Genomic DNA, 20095 nt, shown 5'->3' on the forward strand with positions numbered 1-20095 from the left:
AAGCTGAAATTCTGAGATTATGCTCTTTTAGGCTTGCCTTAGGAAGTCAATGGGACTGGTCCTCATATGTCACTAGGTGCTTTTGAAAATTCCACAATTAAGTGCCTAAATATGGGATGGAAAACTCTGGCCTATCTATATAAAAAGTTCATAAGTTTGTTAATACAGGCAGTCCCCGGGGTTACGTACAAGATAGGGACTGTAGGTTTGTTCTTAAGTTGAATCTGTATGTAAGTCGGAACTGGCGTCCAGATTCAGCCGCTGCTGAAACTGACCGCCAGTTCTGACTTACATACAGATTCAACTTAAGAACCCCAAGCTTCCCCAAGTCAGCTGCTGCTGAAACTGATGAGCGCTGATTCCAGGAAGCCTGGGGCAGAGACTGAAACTGACCAGCAGCGGCTGAATCAGGACCTGGGGCAGAGCAGCTGGGGTGCTGCCGGGTTGGTCCAGTAGTGCCCAGAGCGGGTGCTGCAGGACCAATCCACAGCGCCCCAGCTGCTCTGCTCCAGGGTCCAAAACAAAAGCCTGGTCTGCTGGGGGGGGCACACTATCCGCGCCCCCCCCCCCCCAGCAGACCAGGGACACGGGGAGCAGAGCAGCAGCGGCAGCGGGGTGCTGCGCCTCTGAGGCTTTGCTCTGGCAAAGCCTCAGAAGCGTGGGAACCCGCCCGCTGCTGCCGCTTGGGTCCCGGTGCCTGTGGTCTGCTGGGGACGGTCCCCAGCAGACCACAGGCACTGGGTCTCAAGCGGCAGCAGCGGGCGGGTTCCCGTGCTTCTGAGGCTTTAGTCTGACAAAGCCACAGAAGCGCGGGAACCCGCCCGGTGCCCCTGGTCTGCTGGAGACCGTCTCCAGCAGACCAGGGGCACCGGAGCAGCTTACGAACGGGGCTTTCTCGCCCCAGAGCTCGCAGGTAGCAATCCGCTACCTCGACCTCCGGGGCGAGAAAGCCCCGTTCGTAAGTGCGGATCCGACATAAGTCGGATCCGCGTAAGTCGGGGACTGCCTGTATATTGAAAGTAGACATATTTTTTCTGTGTGAACCTTTTGGTTTTGAAATGAAATCTTTATGCCATAAGAATTTTAATAAGAACAGTTTTAGCTCCCTAATGATGCTTTGTCCATGGTTAATTTTAAACAGATGATTAATCCCACCAGATGGAGTACCGTGAATAAGAATCAAATACACTTGCTGAAGTATTTGTAAGATCAGGGTTTCAATTTCAAGTATTCTGATTTTTGCCCCAAAAACATATCCTTCCAGTAGACATATTTTTAAAAGTTTATATTAATTCATTAAAGTTTTCATCTAAAATTGCGACAGCACACATTTTCCAGTTAGTTGCACAGAGCCTCAATTTAAATCAATTACCAAAAAAAAAAAAAAGGCAAATGATTTAAAATCAATCTACCTCAACACACATCATAGTATATCAAGTACATCCCATAAGTTCTCCATTTTCAGTCTATTTAAGTCTTCATGTTGGGTATAATTTTTTCCACTTTGTTGACAGTTTGATTACCTAGTACATGCATGAATATAATGACATGCCCTCCATTGCTCTAGGTCTCCTCATGTAGAAACTTTCCAAGTTACTATAGGAGTGTACAGCTTGTCAGGCTACCATCCTGAATCCTTTCACAAAGCCAGGATGAAGTAGGAGTTTCTCCCGCTATTCTGAACTATTCTCTGTGTGAAGAAGAAATCCCATTTTCCCCATCCACAGAGAAGTGGTGGGCCATCATTTGTCAGGTGGGGATAGCATGTGTGTTAACATGCCACAGCAGCTTGCAACAGCCCCATTACCAGACAGCTTATCAGCCTAGAGGTTAAGGCACTTCTAGACAAAGTGTTGGCACCTATAAGTGAGAGTTCTGGTGGCAAGATGATGATCTTATTGTAATTTATATAGTCTAGATTTCAATATTAATTTTGTTTTGCTTTTTTTTTTTATAAGTTACTTTTACTTGTGTTTCCCTCTAGGAAAACCCCCTCCTTTCCAAAGTAATACAATGTGACTTCTCCAGTGTTTATCAATTCTGTGGCACGGGAAATAGGTAGGATTATATAAAGGATGCTGGAACATTATGTTGTGGTAAATGGATTTGGAAATATGGGGGTAACTTTCAGCAAATGACTTTGTGTATTGTCTTTCCATTGTCATGAATATAGGAGATACTGCTGAGGCAGCGGTCAGACCAATCTGCAAACTTCTCCAGTAGAAGTATATAGTACACTGAGGGGACAAATACAGTGCTTGAGATGTGGCTGCTTTACAACAATCATCTGTTTTTCAGGGAAAGTTGTGCGGCACCAATCCATGTTTTACTCAATCATTATTAGCATATGGTGTTCGTCTTTGCTCCATTGCAAATATATGTGTAACGTTTCAAGGACCTGTATGTGGACGTGTGTCTAGGTGAGCTAATATGCTATACTGGGCACATCACATCACATCTCCAGTATTTCTCAAAGAACAAAAATCCAATGTACTTTTAAAATCTTGTAACTGCACTGTAGAATACCATCACACAGTTTGAAGTACAAAATGAAGTAATTTATCATAACCATCACAAAAACAAACTTACCCCTATTTCCTTTGCTGATAACATTTTCTTCCTGTTCCAAAACAGTAAAAAACTGAGCAATAGCCTCCAGCTACAGTATAGATTTTAAGAAGTGGATCAAATCTGGAGCCTAAAACACTTATGTATTTCTGAATCACTTTTCCCCCCAGTGAAATAACAATCTGAACAGAAGTTGTTCTCCAGGATAAACATTTTATTTCAAAGAACAGGAAATAGATGTTTACCTGCTCCAAAGTAAGCTGCTTAGAAATAGTATCATTTTCCAGTTTTTTAATTTTCTTCATCAGTTTGTTCACTTGAAATTCCTGTTCCTGCTCTAAATGCTGCTCCAGTTCAGCCTTCTCATGCTGTAGCTAAAAATTTAAGATACAAATGAAAATATTTTAATTCATAATTATAAAAAAGAATACCAAGCAGATGACACGGGACTGCAGACAACATCTCATTTATTCTTTAAACTCTTCTCTGCAAGCTATATTCAACACCCAGATCTACAGATCTGAATATATACCAGATTCTTTTTAAAGAGCAACATTTTACAGTACGTTTAATTTATAAAACAGATGAAAGCAGCATAAGTTTCCAAATATTTAATAAAGACAAAAACTCTTTCTTGCATTAATCCCATCAAATTCGGTCAGTTCTTGGGAGTCCTTTCTACCCAAAGTGCTCAGTTCAGTACCATATCATAGGGGTGGCCACCGCCTGATCAGGCCTTCAGGCCACCCAATCTGGTCCATGGGCTGCCCCGCCAGGACCCTCAGGCACAGAGCAGCCAGTCGCTTCAAAGCAGCCCCACGCTGCTTTAAGCAGCTGGCTGCTCCCTCTGGGTCTCTGCTCTGGGTACCAGAGGGAGAGGAATGATGAAGTGTCCATGGAAACCTGCCAGTGGGATCGGAGAGATTTTGCTGAGGGTAGGGGAAGTGCAGGAAGCCTCCCCTTCCATCCAGCGCCTGGAGCAGAAAACCACAGGAAGCACACCGCCATTTTGAGCAGCCTGGAGGATGCAGGGAGCCTGCCTCAGGGTCCTGGAGGGCTGCTGGCCAGGAGCTGCCTAGTTAAGTGCTTCCTGGCCACAGCCTGCCTCTGGATCTCCAGGTCACCATCCAAACCCTCTGCACCCCCTTTAGATCACAACTCCCTTGCAGACCCTGTGCCCCTTCCTGCACTCATACGCTCTCCCGGACTCTTCATCCAAAAACTCTACCCCAGATTATAACCCCCCCCTTCACCCAAACTTCCTTTCATACCCCACACTCACTCCTGCACCCAATACCCTACCCCAAGCTCCTCTCTACACTCAACTCCCGTCCCGTATCCCCTCCATAGAAAAGCGTGACCCTTGACCACGTAAAATCTTGGAGTGGTTCCCAATTTAAAACTATTGCCCACCTCTGCCATATCCTCTCACCACCTGCTAACATGTCTTCCCAAACTTCTTTAATCAGCTTCTGTCTTCTTCCTTAAATCTTGATCTATTGGACTCCTACCCACATAGCTGTTAGGACCACACTTATATAAACCATCCAAGCTTGGACAATTTTTTTGTTTGTTTATGAGTGTTACTTTGAACAGGTCTTTAATACACACTTGCCTCTTGGGATCTTTCTTGATCACCTCACTCATTCACCTCCAAATTTCTCTGGAACAGATCGTTCAGTCATGTCTCTTTGTTGCCCACACTAACCTTCATACATTAAAACTAGATGGTGCATTATTTTATAGACTTTTAGTCTTACTGGTATCTACAGCACTTACCTCTTTCAACTTGAGCCATGCATTTATTATCCTAATACTTCTAACTTCATTCTCTATTTTCCCAGATTCTGGAACACAGACATTTGACACTATCTTTTTGATACTTATCTACATATCTATTTTTAAGGATAATTCCTCACTGTGCACATTATTGAAATTCTATATTACATGCAAAAATATAGTGATTTGAGGCCATGTCTGTCCAACACATCTCTTTTTTCCAGATCCTTTTCTAAACCATCTTTCTCTTCACTGCACAGAACAATAACATTTGCAAAGACCATGCACCAAGGTATCTCTGTCGATATGTTCCTTGTCAGGGTATTGGATGAGGAGAAACAAGAAAAGGCTCAATGCTGATCCCTGAGGTAGAATCATAGGATTGGAGGAGCTCTCAGGAGGTCACCGAGATCAACCCCCTGCCCAAAGCAGGACCAATCCCAACTAAATAATCCCAGCCAGGGCTTTGTCAAGCTGGGACTTAAAAACCTCTAGGGATGGACATTCCACCACCTCTCCAGGTAGCCCATTCCAGTGCTTCACCACTGTCCTAATGAAACAATTTTTCCTAATATCCAACCTAGACCTCCCCCACTGGAACTTGAGACCATTGCTCTTTGTTCTTTCATTTGTCATTACTAAGAACAACCTCTCTCCATCCTCTTTGGAACCCCCTTCAGGTAGTTGAAGGCTGAAATCAAATCTCCCCTCACTCTTCTATTCTGAAGACTACATACACCCAAATCTCCTAGCTTCTCCTCATTAGTCATATACTCCACCCCCAATCATTTTTGTTTCCCTCTGCATGATTTTCTCCAATCCGTCCACATCCCTTCTGCAATGGGCAGAGGGCAATATTGGATGCAGTACTCCAGATGTGGCCTCAAGAGTGCTGAATTAAGGGAAATTATCACTTCTCCAAATCTGCTGGCAATTTGCCTACTAATGCACCCCAATATACCATTAGCCCTCTTGGCTGCAAGAACACACTGTTGACTCATATCCAGGTTCTCATCCACTGTAATCCCCAGGTTATTTTCTGTAGAAGTGCTGTCTAGCCAGTTGGTCCCCAGCCTGTAACAGTGCTTGGGATTCTTCTGTTCCAAGGTCATGACTCAAATTGCACTTGTTGAACCTCATCAATTTCTTTTGGCCCAATCCTCGACTATGTCTAGGTCACGCTAGACCCTAGAATCCCGCTAGAATCCCTTCATTAGAGCCTATCTACCTGTTCCCTAAACTTAATGTCATATGTGAATTTGATGAGGGTGCAATCCAGCACCTCATCCAGCTTTCTATCCATCTTACAGTCCATTTATCTAATCCATACTTCCTTAACTTGCTGGGAAGAATACTGTGGGAGACCATACCAAAAGCTTTGCTGAAGTCAAGGTATATCATGTCCACTGCCTTCACATGTCCACAAAGCCAGTCACCTCATCATAGAAAGCAATCAGGTTGGTCAGGCATGATTTGCCCTTGGTGGATCCTTGCTGACTATTCCTCATCACTTTCCCCTCTTCCAAGTGCTTCAAAATGGATTCCTTGAGGATCCCCTCAATGATTCTTCTGGGGACTGGGGTTAGGCTGACTAGTCTGAAGTTCCCCAAATTTTCCTTCTTCCATTTTTAAAGATGGGCATTACATTTGTTTTTTTCCCCAATAGTCCAGAGCCTCCCACAATTGCCATGAGTTTTCAACGACAATGGCTCTTCAATCACATCAACCAACTCCCCACACTTTTGGATGCATTAGATTCAGCCCCATGAATTTGTGTATGTCCAACTTTGCTAAATAGTTCTTAACCTATTCTTTCTCCACCGAGGGCTACCCACCTCCTTCCCGTACTGCACTGCCTAGTGCAGCAGTCTGAGAGCTGACCTTGTCAGAGGCAAAAAAAAAAAAAAAAAAATTGAGGCCTTCAGCTCTTCCCACGTCATCCGTCACTAAGTTACGTCCCCAATTCAGTTAAGGACCCACATTCTCCCTGACCACCTTCTTATTGCTAACATGTCTGTAGAAATCTTTCTTGTTACCCTTCATATCTCTTGCTAGCTGCAATTCAAACTGCGTGTTGGCCTTCCTGATTATACCCCTGCATGCTCGAGCAATATATTTATTCTTTTTCCTAATCATCTGTCCAAGTTTCTACTTCTTGTAAGCCTCCTTTTTGTGGTTAAGGTCACCAAAGATTTCACTGTTTAGCAAAGCTGGTTGTCTATCCTGCTTTTCTGAAGTCCGGAGTGTATATTTTGCTGCTCTCCATTCTTTCTTTGGTCTTCTCATGATCACGGCTGCCCACGTTGCCACGCACACCTACTTCTGTTACCAATTCTTCCCTGTTTGTGAACAGCATGTCAAGCTGAGCATGGCTCCTGGTTGGTATCTTAAGCACTCAGAAACTCAGACTTTTGCAAATACTTTGCCTGTTTCACCACTAAAAGCGTTGATTATTGACATTTCATCTACCTAAGTGGCTTGAACAAATGGCATACATTTTCAGTACCATTTTTCCCCATATTCAACACCAGATCTCTTAAAATTCCTGCATTTCCAATTTTAGCAGTACTGTGAAAATTGAAAAATATTGTTATGTAATCAGAGAATTGTGATAGTAGTGCCCTTAGTATCTGACCATGTGGTAAGCATTCCATATGCCATTGAGAAAGCTTTCATGAGTGGGTGGGTGAATACAGTAAACCCATCAACAGTAGTGTGGAAGGTAGCAACCGCTGAAAGATGTATTGCAAAGAACTGAGAGAAATGCCTGAGACAATGCAGTCAATAGGAAAACATGTTGAATTTGGCACACTGTAGAAAATCACTACCACTTAAGTGTGTACATTTTGTATGTACATGGTCGATGGCTGTTCAGCAAAACCTTCAGAGATTAGCAATGCCATGAGCTGGAAGATCTGAAAATGTGGATGTTGGAGGTGCCCCATATCCTACATGAGGAGATGAGGTAACAGAGTGAAGAATCATGGGGCTTTGGTGCTCATGTATCTGTATTAAGAGAGTCAGATTTGCCTTGGTCACACTGGAAATATCAAGATCACATGGGAGGAGGTAGAATGATGGTGTCATCAGGCAACCAAGGAAATATATACAGGTGTGAAGGAGTATATCTGCCAAATCTATTTCTCCTCTGGATCCTCTAATGAGGGAGGAGCAATAAGGGCAGATGAACTGGCTGATCTAAGTGTTCTGGTGGATTGGTGAGAAGGTGAGGCTTGTTGGACTCTATATAGCACCCATGCATCTCAATATGACAAGTTGGATGGCAAGGCCATGGGTGGAAGCACTCACTGAGGGGACTGCCAGTATGATGGTCCAGGTATTGGAGAGGAATGTCCAGAAATTTTCATTCCTACTGAACTTTCTTCCTCATCACTGGCAAGAGGAGGAACAGAGCCTGCAGGTCTAACAGTCAGGATGATTTGTGATCCGACTGGGATGCCATCTATACCGAATAAGGGCATACTAGACACTGTTGATGCAATAAGAAAAACAGCATGCCTGGTAAATTGCTGCAGTACTAGGAAAGTTGGTAGAAATGGAGGTGGCAGAGAGAGGCTTAGGAGCTGTATCGGTGCAGTGGACTTGCTGGAGGCAGCAGGTTGTGCCACTATATCATTCAGTGCCAAGTAAGGATGCAGTTTCTTTGGTGCCAAAGGGTCAAGCTTTGTCTTGGTATGCGAGCCCACCTTAGAGCTAGACTTTACTGGGTCTTTTGCTCCCCAGGTCATCCTGGTAACAAACGGCCCCTACTACCTCATGGTCGGGTGCACTAGATGCCAACAGTACCTGGGCAAATTTTGTAGTTGAAGACCAATATTTCTGAGGTGAGGAGTGTGATCGCTTCTTTGTCTGTGTGTTTGTCTGTTGTGTTCACTTTTGAGGCAGGTCCTCTGTCAGATGCTGCCATAGGAGAGGGCTGATAAGAAAGTGCTGTCTGCTCAGGGTCTGATGCAGGGCACATAAATTTCTCCATGAGAATGTTTCTCATGTTCATCTATGTGTGGGACAATTCTATTCTTATAGTTTCAGTTTGCCCGGTACTGTAATTGCCAGGATCACCTCTAGAGCCCTTTTTTTTAAAATTGACATCACATAAGCTATCCTTCAGTCATTTGATAAGGAAGATGATTTGAAGTAAAGGTTACAAACCACAGTCAGTAGTTCTGCAATTTTACATCTGAATTCTTTCAGAACTCTTGGGTGAATGCCATCTGGTTTTGGCGACTTATTACTGTTTATCAATTTATTAAAAAAACAACTCTACTGACACCTAAAACTAGGATACTTCCTCAGATTTGTCACCTAAAAAGAATGACCCAGGATTGGAAATCTCCCTCACATCCTCAGCCATGAAGTCTGATGCAAATAATTAATTTAGTTTCTCTGCAATGACCTTATTGTTCTTAAGTGCTCTATTTCAATAATCCAGTGGCTCCAGTGTTTGTTTAGCAGGTTTCCTGCTTTTGATGTACCTTCTAGTTTTTGGCCAGCTTTTCTTCAACATTTTTTTGACTTCCTAATTATACCTTTACATTTCATTTGCTAAATTTTATGCTCTTTTCTATTTTCCTCACTAAGATTTAACTCACACTTTCTAAACAATGCTTTTTTGCCTCACTCTACTCCTTTTCATCACCCTTGTCCTGTTCATGCTTGCAGCTGTCCACGAGGCAGCGAAGATACAGTCGGCTTCTCAAAACACCACATCTTAAAACCTTCCCCCCCATGTCCTCCCTTAGTAGAGTCCACATTCCTTCAAGTTGTTTTTAATGATTACATCTGTAACAACAATAAACACAAACTGCATGTTTTTGGTGTCTGTCTTTTACTTGGCTAAGTCAAGTCATGGTGGCATTTTTTTGGTTGTCTTACTATGTTTTTATTCATTTGGGGTATACATTTAAGTTGGGCCTCTATTATGGTTTCTTTGTAAAGTTTCCATGCAGCTTGCAGGGATTTCACTTTTGACACTGTACCTTTTAATTTCTAATAACTAACCTCATATTTGTGTAGTTCCTCTGTCTGAAATTAAATGCCATGGTGCTGGGCTGCTGTCGTGTTTTTCCCACCACAAGGATGTTAAATGTAACTATACTAGCAGATGTACCCAGAGTTGCTCCAATCTGTAAAACTGAAGTAATTTTATTTGAAAAATAAATTAAAAGCATACATGCTTTATTTCAATTATTGTATTTTTAAAAAATGAAGGCTGGAGTGAGAGTTCAGGGTGAGGAGGGGCAAAGGGTGGGTGGCTTAGGGCAGAGAGGTGGGACGGTGAGGCAGCTCAAGGCAGGGAAAGGGAGGTGGGCTCAGGGGAGAGGGTGCAGAAGTCAAGGCAGGTGAGAGGTGCAAGACTCATGGCAGGGGGCTTGGAGGTAAGGGAGGGCTTTCCAGGGCTGCCCATAGTGAGGGTGGTGCTGCTTTGGCAGTATCTCCTCTCAGGGGTGGGGGCAGTGTTGTCCTGCCAGCGGGCCCACCCCCTACCCCAATTGTCTCCCCTCCCATAGTCTGCGGGCTGTCCCAGGGTGACCAGGCTCAGGAGGCTGCTGTTCCCTCAAGCAGCCCTCCCAGGGCCTGCAAACTGTCCTGATGAGTGGGGGAAGTGGGGGCAATGTGGTTCCTGGGGTTGTCCCCAGCCTGCAGTGCTCCCGCCTGCAACCTTCAGGCTGTGGAGGTGGGGGCAAGGCTGTGGGACTGACCGCCAACTACTCCCACTTCCTGCAAGCTGTTGGGGGGGGAGGGGAGGGCAAGGCTCCAGGGTAGCCCCTGGCCTCCCGCTCTCCCACGGCCTATAGGCTGTCAGGAGTGGGACCAGGCTCCAGGAACTGCTCGCCCCCTACTGCTCGACCCCTACACCCACATGGCTTGCCACTCTCTTGGTGCTGCAGCTGCGTCCAATGGCTACTCTCGGTTTCTCATCCCTCCTCTGTGCCCTTCCCTTTCGAGTTTCTTTTTTTTCTTCCCCCTCCCTTTCCATGTTATGAACAATTCCCCATTGCATACCAAATTTGGTGATCCTCGCTTTTACCATTTAGGAGAAGATCTTGAACAAACAGACTCACAGATGCACAGACACACTCTAAAATATATACACATATGCGGTTTCAGAGAGTTGCACTGAAAGCACACACGCCAGGGCAGGTAAGCATACATGCTACACTGAGTACAATAAACTGGATAGCCTTCACTCCATTGCTGGGCTTCTGCTGGCATCCTCTTTTTATTCCTAGAGCTAATTCCTTTCATCACAGGGGTTTTTGTGTATGTGTTTTTTTAATATGGTGTTTTGGTTTTAGTTTAAAGAATAAGTTTAGCAAACTTACTCACAAAACTCGGTTTACTGCTTCACTATCTCCTCTGGTTACTTCAGAGTGGGCTTCTTAAAGCCCTCCTTCCTGAGTAGCCCTGCCCTCTGGTTAATACTTGATGGATATTAAAGGGATCAGGTATCCATGCTCTCAGTCTTGCTTAGCAGGCAGCTAGCCTCAGCATACAATCCTCCAAACAAACAAGCTCAGCACACAGTATCTGTCATGTGAGCGAAGTGATACATCACCCTCAGATTGTGCACCCTCTCCTTTCTTATTTGCTTTGCTCAGCAATGCAATAGTTAATAAAACTGACATTTCAATATCACTTTCCCCCAGTAACAGCCAAAGGCTGGGCAGGATACATCTTTCACTGGCAAAGAAAACATCCACTTAGTTAAACAGAACATTAAGGGACGTGCAGAGTATTTTCAGACAGACTCTGTGCTTTCAATTATATGTGCAGCACTTAGGTGTTACTGTGATGACTGTTAATTAGTAATAATACCAGTAATTAAAACCTATGTTTCCAAACTTTTCAAAAGACTAGGCTGGTCAGCAGAACCTGGACAAATGAAAAATGTGAACACAGACAGGGCTTTGGAGTGGAGCGCGGAGCAGTAGAGCTGCAGGATTTTGCCCGGAGGTGGAGCGGAGTCAGAGCACAGAAAATCTTGACTGCTCCACTGCTCCAGTTTTTTTTTTTTCATTTTCAATCCAAAATGAATGATATTTTAGCAAGAAAGTCCTAGAGGTGCCAAAAAGTTTCAGATTGTATAACAACTGATAACATCTAGTTTACCACTTTACGTAATATGTCACAGTTATTCTCACTTCGGCCACAATCAAGATTTAATGTACAGATACAAAATTAAAGGTTTTTGGAGATATGTTTTATTAAAGAATCAGATAATTATCAGACATCCGGCAACACTGCAGACTGCTCCCACCCTTGTGCCAAGGGTAGGCGAGTATGTACTCACGTAGATTACTTAGCTAGTTAGATTATTATGTGTTTATTTTCAACCTTGTAACATGTAGCCTCGTTACTTCCCAACAATTAATGTTGTAGAACAGAGATAGCACGTACTAATGCTACGGTACAAACCAAATTTGATTGACATATCTATATTAATGCATTTTTGAGATATTAATTAAAAACTTGGAAAACATTTCGAATATTTTTACCGCAAAATTTCGTAAGAAAAACTAACTTGCAATTTATAAATAAAAATTTATATTATGTATAATAAATACTTCTTACTTCATTAAAACTGCAAGAAACATGTTAAAATATTAAAATATACTTTAATAATAATTTTGTGTAAAAAGAAAATGCGATCATTTTTGTCCAGAAAATCCAAAATAAATTCTAAGTACCTTAAGTGGTAAAGATATCATAAGCAGGTACATTATAAAAAAAAAATGTAATGCTTTTATTCATTGCTTTTCGAAGATCATAACAAGAAACATTTGAATGCGGTAGCAGCACAAGAAATTGGTCATGGATTAAAAAAAAAAAAAACCCCCACAAATCTGCCCCCCATGATTGATAGCCAATTTATGGAAAAGAATCTCAACGATGTCTTTACTTTTGATTTGAAAAGCCCAAATTTAGGCTTTTGGGAAACGCAAAGAAGAAATCGGCAACATGCAAGGTGGAAAAGGAAGTGAATGGCGAGCTCAAACCATGTAGCTCCAAGACAAGTGAAGCAAATGCCGTGAAAAGTTTCAACCTTTGGCGGCATGTAAAATGTAAACCATCCTGAAAACTATGCAGATCTGGTTACAAAAAAAAGGACCAGGAAGATGAGGCAAAACAGAAAGCTGATGTGGCTAAACGACGTTCATCTGGCTCTTTGAAAACTCCCGGAGAAAAGATTTTTTTGCGGAACTTGATCTGAAAAGAAACCCAAAATTGAGCAAACAACTTGACTCATACTTGAAATCCTCAAAGGTTACAGTCACCATGGATATCAATACTTTCCGTGAAGGGCTGATGGAAATGGTTTGCTTAAGTTCAACACCACTCACTACCTTCAGACTAAAGAACAAACGATCCCAAAAAACTTCAGGTGAAATGAGTCGGCAGCTTGGCATTTCGACGGGGCACGATGCGATTCGTCATTTAGTTGTCAGCACAGCTGAGTCCGGTCGCGAAGAGCTCAAGAAAGCTTTGGAGCAAAAATTGTGCTACCTGAAAATGGATGCGGCAACCCGTGGAATCAGAAATTTCCTTGCAATCAATGCTTAGTACTACGAAGAAGGAAAAGATAAAGCTGTGGTAAAAACCTTGGACATAATTGACACTTAAGGGCGTCACAATTCTTCCTACATGAAAAGTCAAGTAAAAGCTATTTTAGAAAAATTTGGGATCAGTGAAATGCAAGTGCTGAGCATCTGTGTTGACAATGCAGCAAACATGACGTGTGCCGTCAAAAATTTCAGCGAGGACAATGAAACCATTTCTATCTCTGAACAGGGATGTGGACAGAACTGAAGCTATTTTGACTGATGAAGGAACTAAAGGAATGGATGAAATCGAACTCAACATGGATGCTGCTGCGCAATGAGTTAATGAACCTAGCCTCATACTTCCAACATGGCTTCATAAGGACAACTCAAAAATCCAACTGATGAGGTGTGGTATTCACACTCTTCAGTTGGCAATCTGGGATGGACTGAACAAAGAACACGCGAAAAAATTTCTGGCAAAAATTCGACAAGTCGTTGTCAATCTATGAACCCCAAGTATTCGAAGTGTTCTGCTTGATCTACATGGGGTAACTCAATCATTGGATACTGTTACTCTCTGGGGTTCAACATTTGCGATGATTGATCGGCTTCTTGTTTTTCAGTCTTACTGTGAACAAATGGCTGCTGCTGGAACAAGAGAACTCAAGTTAACAAAAGCTGAATGGGACAAAGTGAAGAACCCGTGAGACCTCTTGGCAAAGCCAAACCAAACAACCGTGAATCTTCAAGCTGTCGATGTAACCCCAGGAGTTTTAATGAAGGAATGGCGAAAACTGTCAACATTCTTGCAAGAAAATGATGGACAAATTGCAGAAGGAATTCTATCCTCCATGCAGAAACACAAAGAGAAGCTTTTTGACAATATTCATTTCCTTGCTGGAGTTTATGTTGACCCACGGTATTGGATTCTTCTTACCTCAAGGGAAATACCAAAGGCAAAGGAAGAGCTCCTTGATATTGCTCGATGACTCGAAAAACAAAATCTATTGCTACATTTGAACTCAGCGAAAGAGGTTGAAGAAAATGAAACACAACAAAAGGAGTAATCAACAGTCGAATCTGCGGTTTCGGAAAGTTTGCATCCTTCAGAAATAGCAGGCTGTTCTCAAACTTCCGTCTCCACTCTGAACTTGTTCGAGCATCCATCCCTGAGACTTCTTCAACCATCACAGGGAAATGGAGATAATTCAAGCACCAATTCTTCTGAAGATGACGACTTCGAAAAGGAATTGGATAAACAAGAAAGACACCGGGGAGTTTCTGAGATTCATAACTGTAATGAAGCATTATTCGAGAGAAACTTTCGGGAAGATTGTGAGACGATGGAGTCTATTGGTAGGCCAAAAGTTAAGTCTGTTTTTGAGGCCTTTCACAGCTACCCACGCCACATTCAGGCTGCCTGTAGAATTGCTTCGAGCATGCCAACAACTCAAGCTAGCGTAGAGCGACTGTTTTCGGCTTTAAAGTTAATTTTAAATGACCTGCTGCAGGCTATGAAAGACGACTTGAGTGCTGCAATAATTTTTTACAGATTGAATTATTAATGATTCTAGTTTGTATCATTGCTGATAACATTTAAATTATTTTAAAACTCTGAATAAAAGTAATGCTTTTTTCAAAATTATAGTATGCACTTTTTTATTTAGTTAAAAATTAATTTGAGTTGGAGCACGATGCGGAGTCGGAGCGGAGCTGGAGCAGTCACTATTGGTGCCGGAGCAGAGCTGGAGCAGAGCAATTCAAAAATTTGACTGCTCCAAATCCCTGAACACAGGACACATTTGATTTAAAATAAGAGCTATAAAAATGGTTGCTATTAATGAAGTGTCTGCATCACTACAATACTTTGAATTTGCATATGCAGAATTTTGCCAGCAGAACCAAATGCGGTGTTGCATAAAGCTAATTGAAGAAAGTGCTTCTACAAGCCCAATAAATAAGCATTCCATTTTACCAAAGGCTAATAACCATTTATAAACAATAATTGGCAAACTGTGCTATGCCATGCTATAAAAGAAGGCATGGTCAAGAAGAAGGGTAGGCACCCTGGGTAAGTTATCTGCTTCTCTTGTTGTACGTGTGAATGTGTGCTTATTTACAATCAGGCTAGAAAATAAAAATGTTTTGAAATCAATTTTGTAACAGGTGAAAAGCTAATGCAGTTTTAATATATTTTATAACTGTAATGAATAATAGCATGCTGATCTAGGAAATGCTTATGAATCTACTAAACGGAGAACTGTGTCAATTAAAATGTGGCTTAATGTGTCCTATTTTTAAATGTCAGCAATGAAGTCAGTGACAGCTGTAAACCTGCCTATCAAAACAAAAACAAAATTCACTGTTTGTACAAATAATCGGTATTAGTTTCTCTTATATGGAAAATAGTTTTTCAGCTTCAGTGGAAGTTGCTTGGTACCCACCACTTTCAAATAGCAGACAGTGAATGAATACTGTTTATTCCTATTTTAAAAATCTTGGGCTGTAGCAAAGCCACAATCTCACAATTCAAATAAAGATGGAGGTTACTTAAGGAGTAAAACTGGAAGCTCTCTAAAATGTGTAGTCCCTACCTGCATACCACACATGCACATCATGCTCCTGTGTCTGGAATGTTTTGCAAGTAGTGTTTGTTGGACCAAATATGTGCTGCAATTCTCCTTGTGCTCCAAACTAAGATCATAAAAGGTGATGTGGGCTATTGCCTCTCCCGTTTCCCATTCTTAAGGCAGATCAAACAATGCACAGCTGAAGGGACACAATAGACTGTGGAATACAGATAGGGATTGCAGTTCTTGAAAAACCTCCAGTTTCAGCTAAGTCACCTCCATTTCCTAAGGGATGGTCCCTATGTGTATTAAACAAGTGTGAGATTTCCAAGCAATAATCAGACAAGAGGAGGGTGTACAGAGGCAGAAGTGATAGCTAACTTTAGTACTGCTGTCCCCAGGGCTGTATCCACAGATGACTTAACCAGAGGGTGAATTTCTCAAGAAGATATGCAAAGAGCACCAGGTACTGTGCTACATATCTCAAGGAGTGCTACAGCTCTCAGTGATAAAGCAACAGTAACTTGCCCTCTGGCGGAACAAGTCCTCATTCTCTCCACAGTGGGAATATGAGCTTTTTGGTCACAAAGGGTAACCTGAGATCCATTCTGAAAGTCTCATCAATGTAGCTTGGCACCATGAGTGCTCTGCTATGGAAACAAATAATTTAGGAGTCTTTTTCATGTCCATTATTTACAGATAAAAAGGCCAAAGCCCTTAGGTGCAACTGTTTCTCTCCATCTGAAGCACATGGTTTTGCAAAAATATAGGTAAGCAGATTATCTGAATGATGAAATTTAGCTTCCAGAAAGGCCACCGGCATGAACAGACTGACAATAGAGCACAGAGGTTCAAAGGGAGATTTAATGAGTGACAACACAACAAAAACTGAGGTATCACTGAGATTCCCACTTCCCCACTGGTGGAAAGAACTGAATGCCCTTCAAATATCTAGTTGTGACAAGACGAGTGAATGTTGTCTGGTTATTCACAGGAGCAAGATGCACTCTCAAATTTAAGAGTGAGTATATAGTCTATGATCGCTGATGACTCTGGAGTCAACTCACTTCGTCATATGATCGGACATTATTTGGACATGTCTGGATCAGATGAATGGGAGGGAGGAGTGGCAGGCATGACGAACCATAGGGAGATCTATTGAATCAATATGTATTCTGACTTTGCCTGGCAGAGATGGAGAAGATGGGGTAACCACCTCATCCAGTGAAGATGATGAGATCACTCATGGCCCTGTTGGATCCAGCTCACCTTCCCCTTCTAAACATTCCAATGGGTTCAGGTGTGAGCGTCTAATCAATGTCAAATAGGACTGCTAAACCAGTCCTCGGTATGTAGGTTACGACATCCAGGGTCCCTAATATTGCCAATAGAATGAATAACTGGCGGAGGATTACCCCATGGCACAGGATACCACCCAGCTTTGGAACCTGGAACACAGAGCTTCCAGGGCTCCTGTCTCCTGCCACCTCTGTCTGACGCTGCAAAAGGCTCCTGAGAAGCCTCAGACTCATCTGAAAGAAAGCCAGATCCCTATCTCCAGTGGAACCAATAGTACTGATAGTTGTGCCCCAAAGCTGACAGGTGGGAAGGAAGAACAATTCTGCCATGCCAGAAAAGCCTTAGACTTTGCCATCTCAGACAAGAGATGGCCTCAATAAGAGGGATGAATACAGACAGGGAGGAGAAAATATATTCTCAGAAATATTCTAGGTGATCATGTGGTGGTATAAAGGCCCTGGAGAGACCTTTTATGCTTTTGGTTCACTCAAGAGCACACGTGGACCAACAGACATTGTTTACAAAGAATTTCAGACATGCTGTGCATTAAGGATATTAAAATGTGGTTAATTGACTAGTCGACTAGTCGATAGGCACTTACGAATCAAAGGAGGAATGCGGAACACCGCGTACAGCCCTGGGCCAGCGGGAAGTCCCGCTAACTCCGGGCTGCACATGGCGTGCCTGCTTTGAAATGCACAAGAGTCCCCAGCAAGGGCTCTTGTGCATTTCAAAGCCATGGAGCCCGGGGCCAGTGGGGGACACTCAGTCCCCCGCTAACCCTGGGCTCCATGCTACGCTGCATGCCAGTAGGATCCTAGGATCAGTTGGAGAGTCCCCAGCTGACCCCCAGCTGCACTGCACCTTAGAAAGGCGCAGAGGCAGAGGTTTCAAAGGATCTCAGCTGTGCGGCACCTTCCCCTTTGAAACTGCCACCTCCACGCTTTTCAAAGGGGCAGCCATGGAAATGGTGAAATGCTGCAGGGAGCCCGGAATCAGCTGGCGAGTCCCCAGCTGATCCCAGGTTCTGAGGAAATGCCATGGGGAGACCAGGATCAGCTGGGGAGTCCCCAGCTGACCACCGGGCACCACAGCTGCTCCTTTGAAAAGCACAGAAGCAGCATTTTAAAGAGGCAGCCACCAAACAGCTGATCCATGTATCAGCTGTGCAGGGGCTGCACCTTTGAAACACCACTTTGGAGTATCCCTCCTCCCCCCCTTTCCTGCCTCTCTTTCATAATGCTTATCAGATAGTCGACTAGTCTTTTACATCCCTACTGTACATGTCTATCCCACATGTGGCATACTCATAGGTACCATCACTTGAAGAACCACCAAAACGGCAAAAGTTAAGTTACTATAAAAGTGTTCACTTGACCATATTACAGACATGCCCTTCTATTCCCATTTCTTTTATTAAATAGAGAATGTGTCTTACAATACCAATAATTTCTTATCTCAAAAACAACTGACAGTCATTCATGTGAATTAATGGAACCTTCACCTTTCATAATGGAGGCAGATCAAAGCCATCAGTAACTGACATGCTTTCTGCCAAATAATGATCTACAAAACTCATCAATTTTAAAATTAACCTCCATTCATCTCTAGATAAGAAAATTATATGCAGTGAATGCATATTTTACTACCAAGTATCAGAGGGGTAGCCGTGTTAGTCTGAATCTGCAAAAGCGGCGAGGAGTCCTATGGCACCTTATAGACTAACTGAAGTATAGGAGCATAAGCTTTCGTGGGCAAAGACCCACTTCGTCAGATGCATCTGACAAAGTGGGTCTTTGCCCACGAAAGCTTATGCTCCTACACTTCAGTTAGTCTATAAGGTGCCACAGGACTCCTCGCCTATTTTACTACCAACTGCTCAAGACCAAGATCACAACTGAAACAGGACAGACTTTGACAGCCTGACATTTCCATGTTTGTCTTCTCATTCCCAGAGAAGTCTGGTAGTACATCTGGGATATAATCAAGCCGGTATGTGTTCTTGCAAAGAGGGTTGTACTAGACATAGAAATAAAGTGTTTATATATATATATATATATATATATATATTTTTAAGATTAAGCATTATTGCTTTAAAATAGTAAAAAAAAAAAAACTTTCCAAGCAATATTTCAGGAGGACAGAAAGTAAAAAACACAATTCTTTGTGAAAGTACACAGAGAAGACAAAATTAGTACTTCACATACTTCTTTATTGAAGCATGCACTTTTGCAGCATGAAGGATGATATACATTCAGAATTAATGAACCCAGCCATAATACTGTGGTGTATATCTGTGAAGAATTTGTTACTCATCTTGTGCAGTAACATCTGTTCTTCGAGATGTGTGTCCCCGTGGGTGCTCCACTACAGGTGTCGGGCTCGTCCCGGCGCCACAAACCGGAAAGTTTTCGCCAGCAGTAGCCCCCTCCGGAGGACCGCGCATGCGCAGAGTGTCCCGCGGCGTTCGCGCCTTTTCTGCGTCGCGCGGTCCGACTCGCCAGTTCCTCCTAGCCGGAACATCTGAAAGAGAGAAAAACAGAGCTCCGAAGCAGGGAGGAGGGCAGGTCGTGGAGCACCCACGGGGACACACATCTCGAAGAACAGATGTTACTGCACAAGGTGAGTAACAAATTCTTCTTCTTCGAGTGATGTCCCCGTGGGTGCTCTACTACAGGTGAGTATGAAGCAGTCATCCAAACAGCTGGTCATGCTTCGGAATCATCTGTGCACAGAAGAAAGAACTGCCTGAGCGACTGCTACGTCTGCCGCTTTGAGACGATCAAGGGCATAATGTCGAGCAAATGTGGATGAGGACGACCATGTTGCTGCACGGCATATGTCACGTAGTGGTACGTTCTTTAGAAATGCTGTGGAGGCAGCCATACTCCTGGTTGAGTGTGCTGTTGGTGGACAGGGTAAGGGCCTGCCCCTGAGGGTGTAACAGCGAGTGATGCAGTTAACGATATGCGACGATATACGCTGTGACGACAGTTGATGACCTTTAGAGCGGGTCACCAGTGATGATAGTAATCGTGGGGACTTTCGGAAGGGATGCGTCCTGTCTAAATAGAATGCCAACGCCCTTCTGACGTCTAATGTGTGCCAACGGGCTTCCTCAGGTGTAGCATGTGGCTTGGGGTAGAAGGTGGGAAGGACTATAGGCTCATTGACGTGGAAAGACGAATTAACCTTTGGCACGAAGGCTGGGTGACATCTCAGTGAGACGCCCTGTTGAGTGAATACCGTATAGGGAGGATCGGCTGAGAGTGCCGCGAGTTCGGAAACTTGTCGGGCTGAAGTAATCGCAAGGAG

At 43.3% G+C, this 20095-nt stretch overlaps 1 protein-coding gene across 4 annotated transcripts in view; it reads right to left on the minus strand.

Moving 5' to 3' along the window:
- The window catches only part of CCDC6 (coiled-coil domain containing 6), a 92794-nt gene that overhangs the window by 27493 nt on the left and 45206 nt on the right, over nucleotides 1-20095 (minus strand). For all 4 annotated transcript variants that reach the window (XM_075934861.2, XM_075934862.2, XM_075934863.2 and 1 more), the window contains exon 3: nucleotides 2814-2942. In XM_075934861.2, the coding sequence (XP_075790976.1) occupies nucleotides 2814-2942 (129 nt within the window). The remainder of the gene's footprint in view (nucleotides 1-2813; nucleotides 2943-20095) is intronic.

This window comes from Pelodiscus sinensis, chromosome 8, assembly GCF_052426305.1.
Source record: "Pelodiscus sinensis isolate ZL-2025 chromosome 8, ASM5242630v1, whole genome shotgun sequence".
NCBI lineage: Eukaryota > Metazoa > Chordata > Testudines > Trionychidae > Pelodiscus > Pelodiscus sinensis.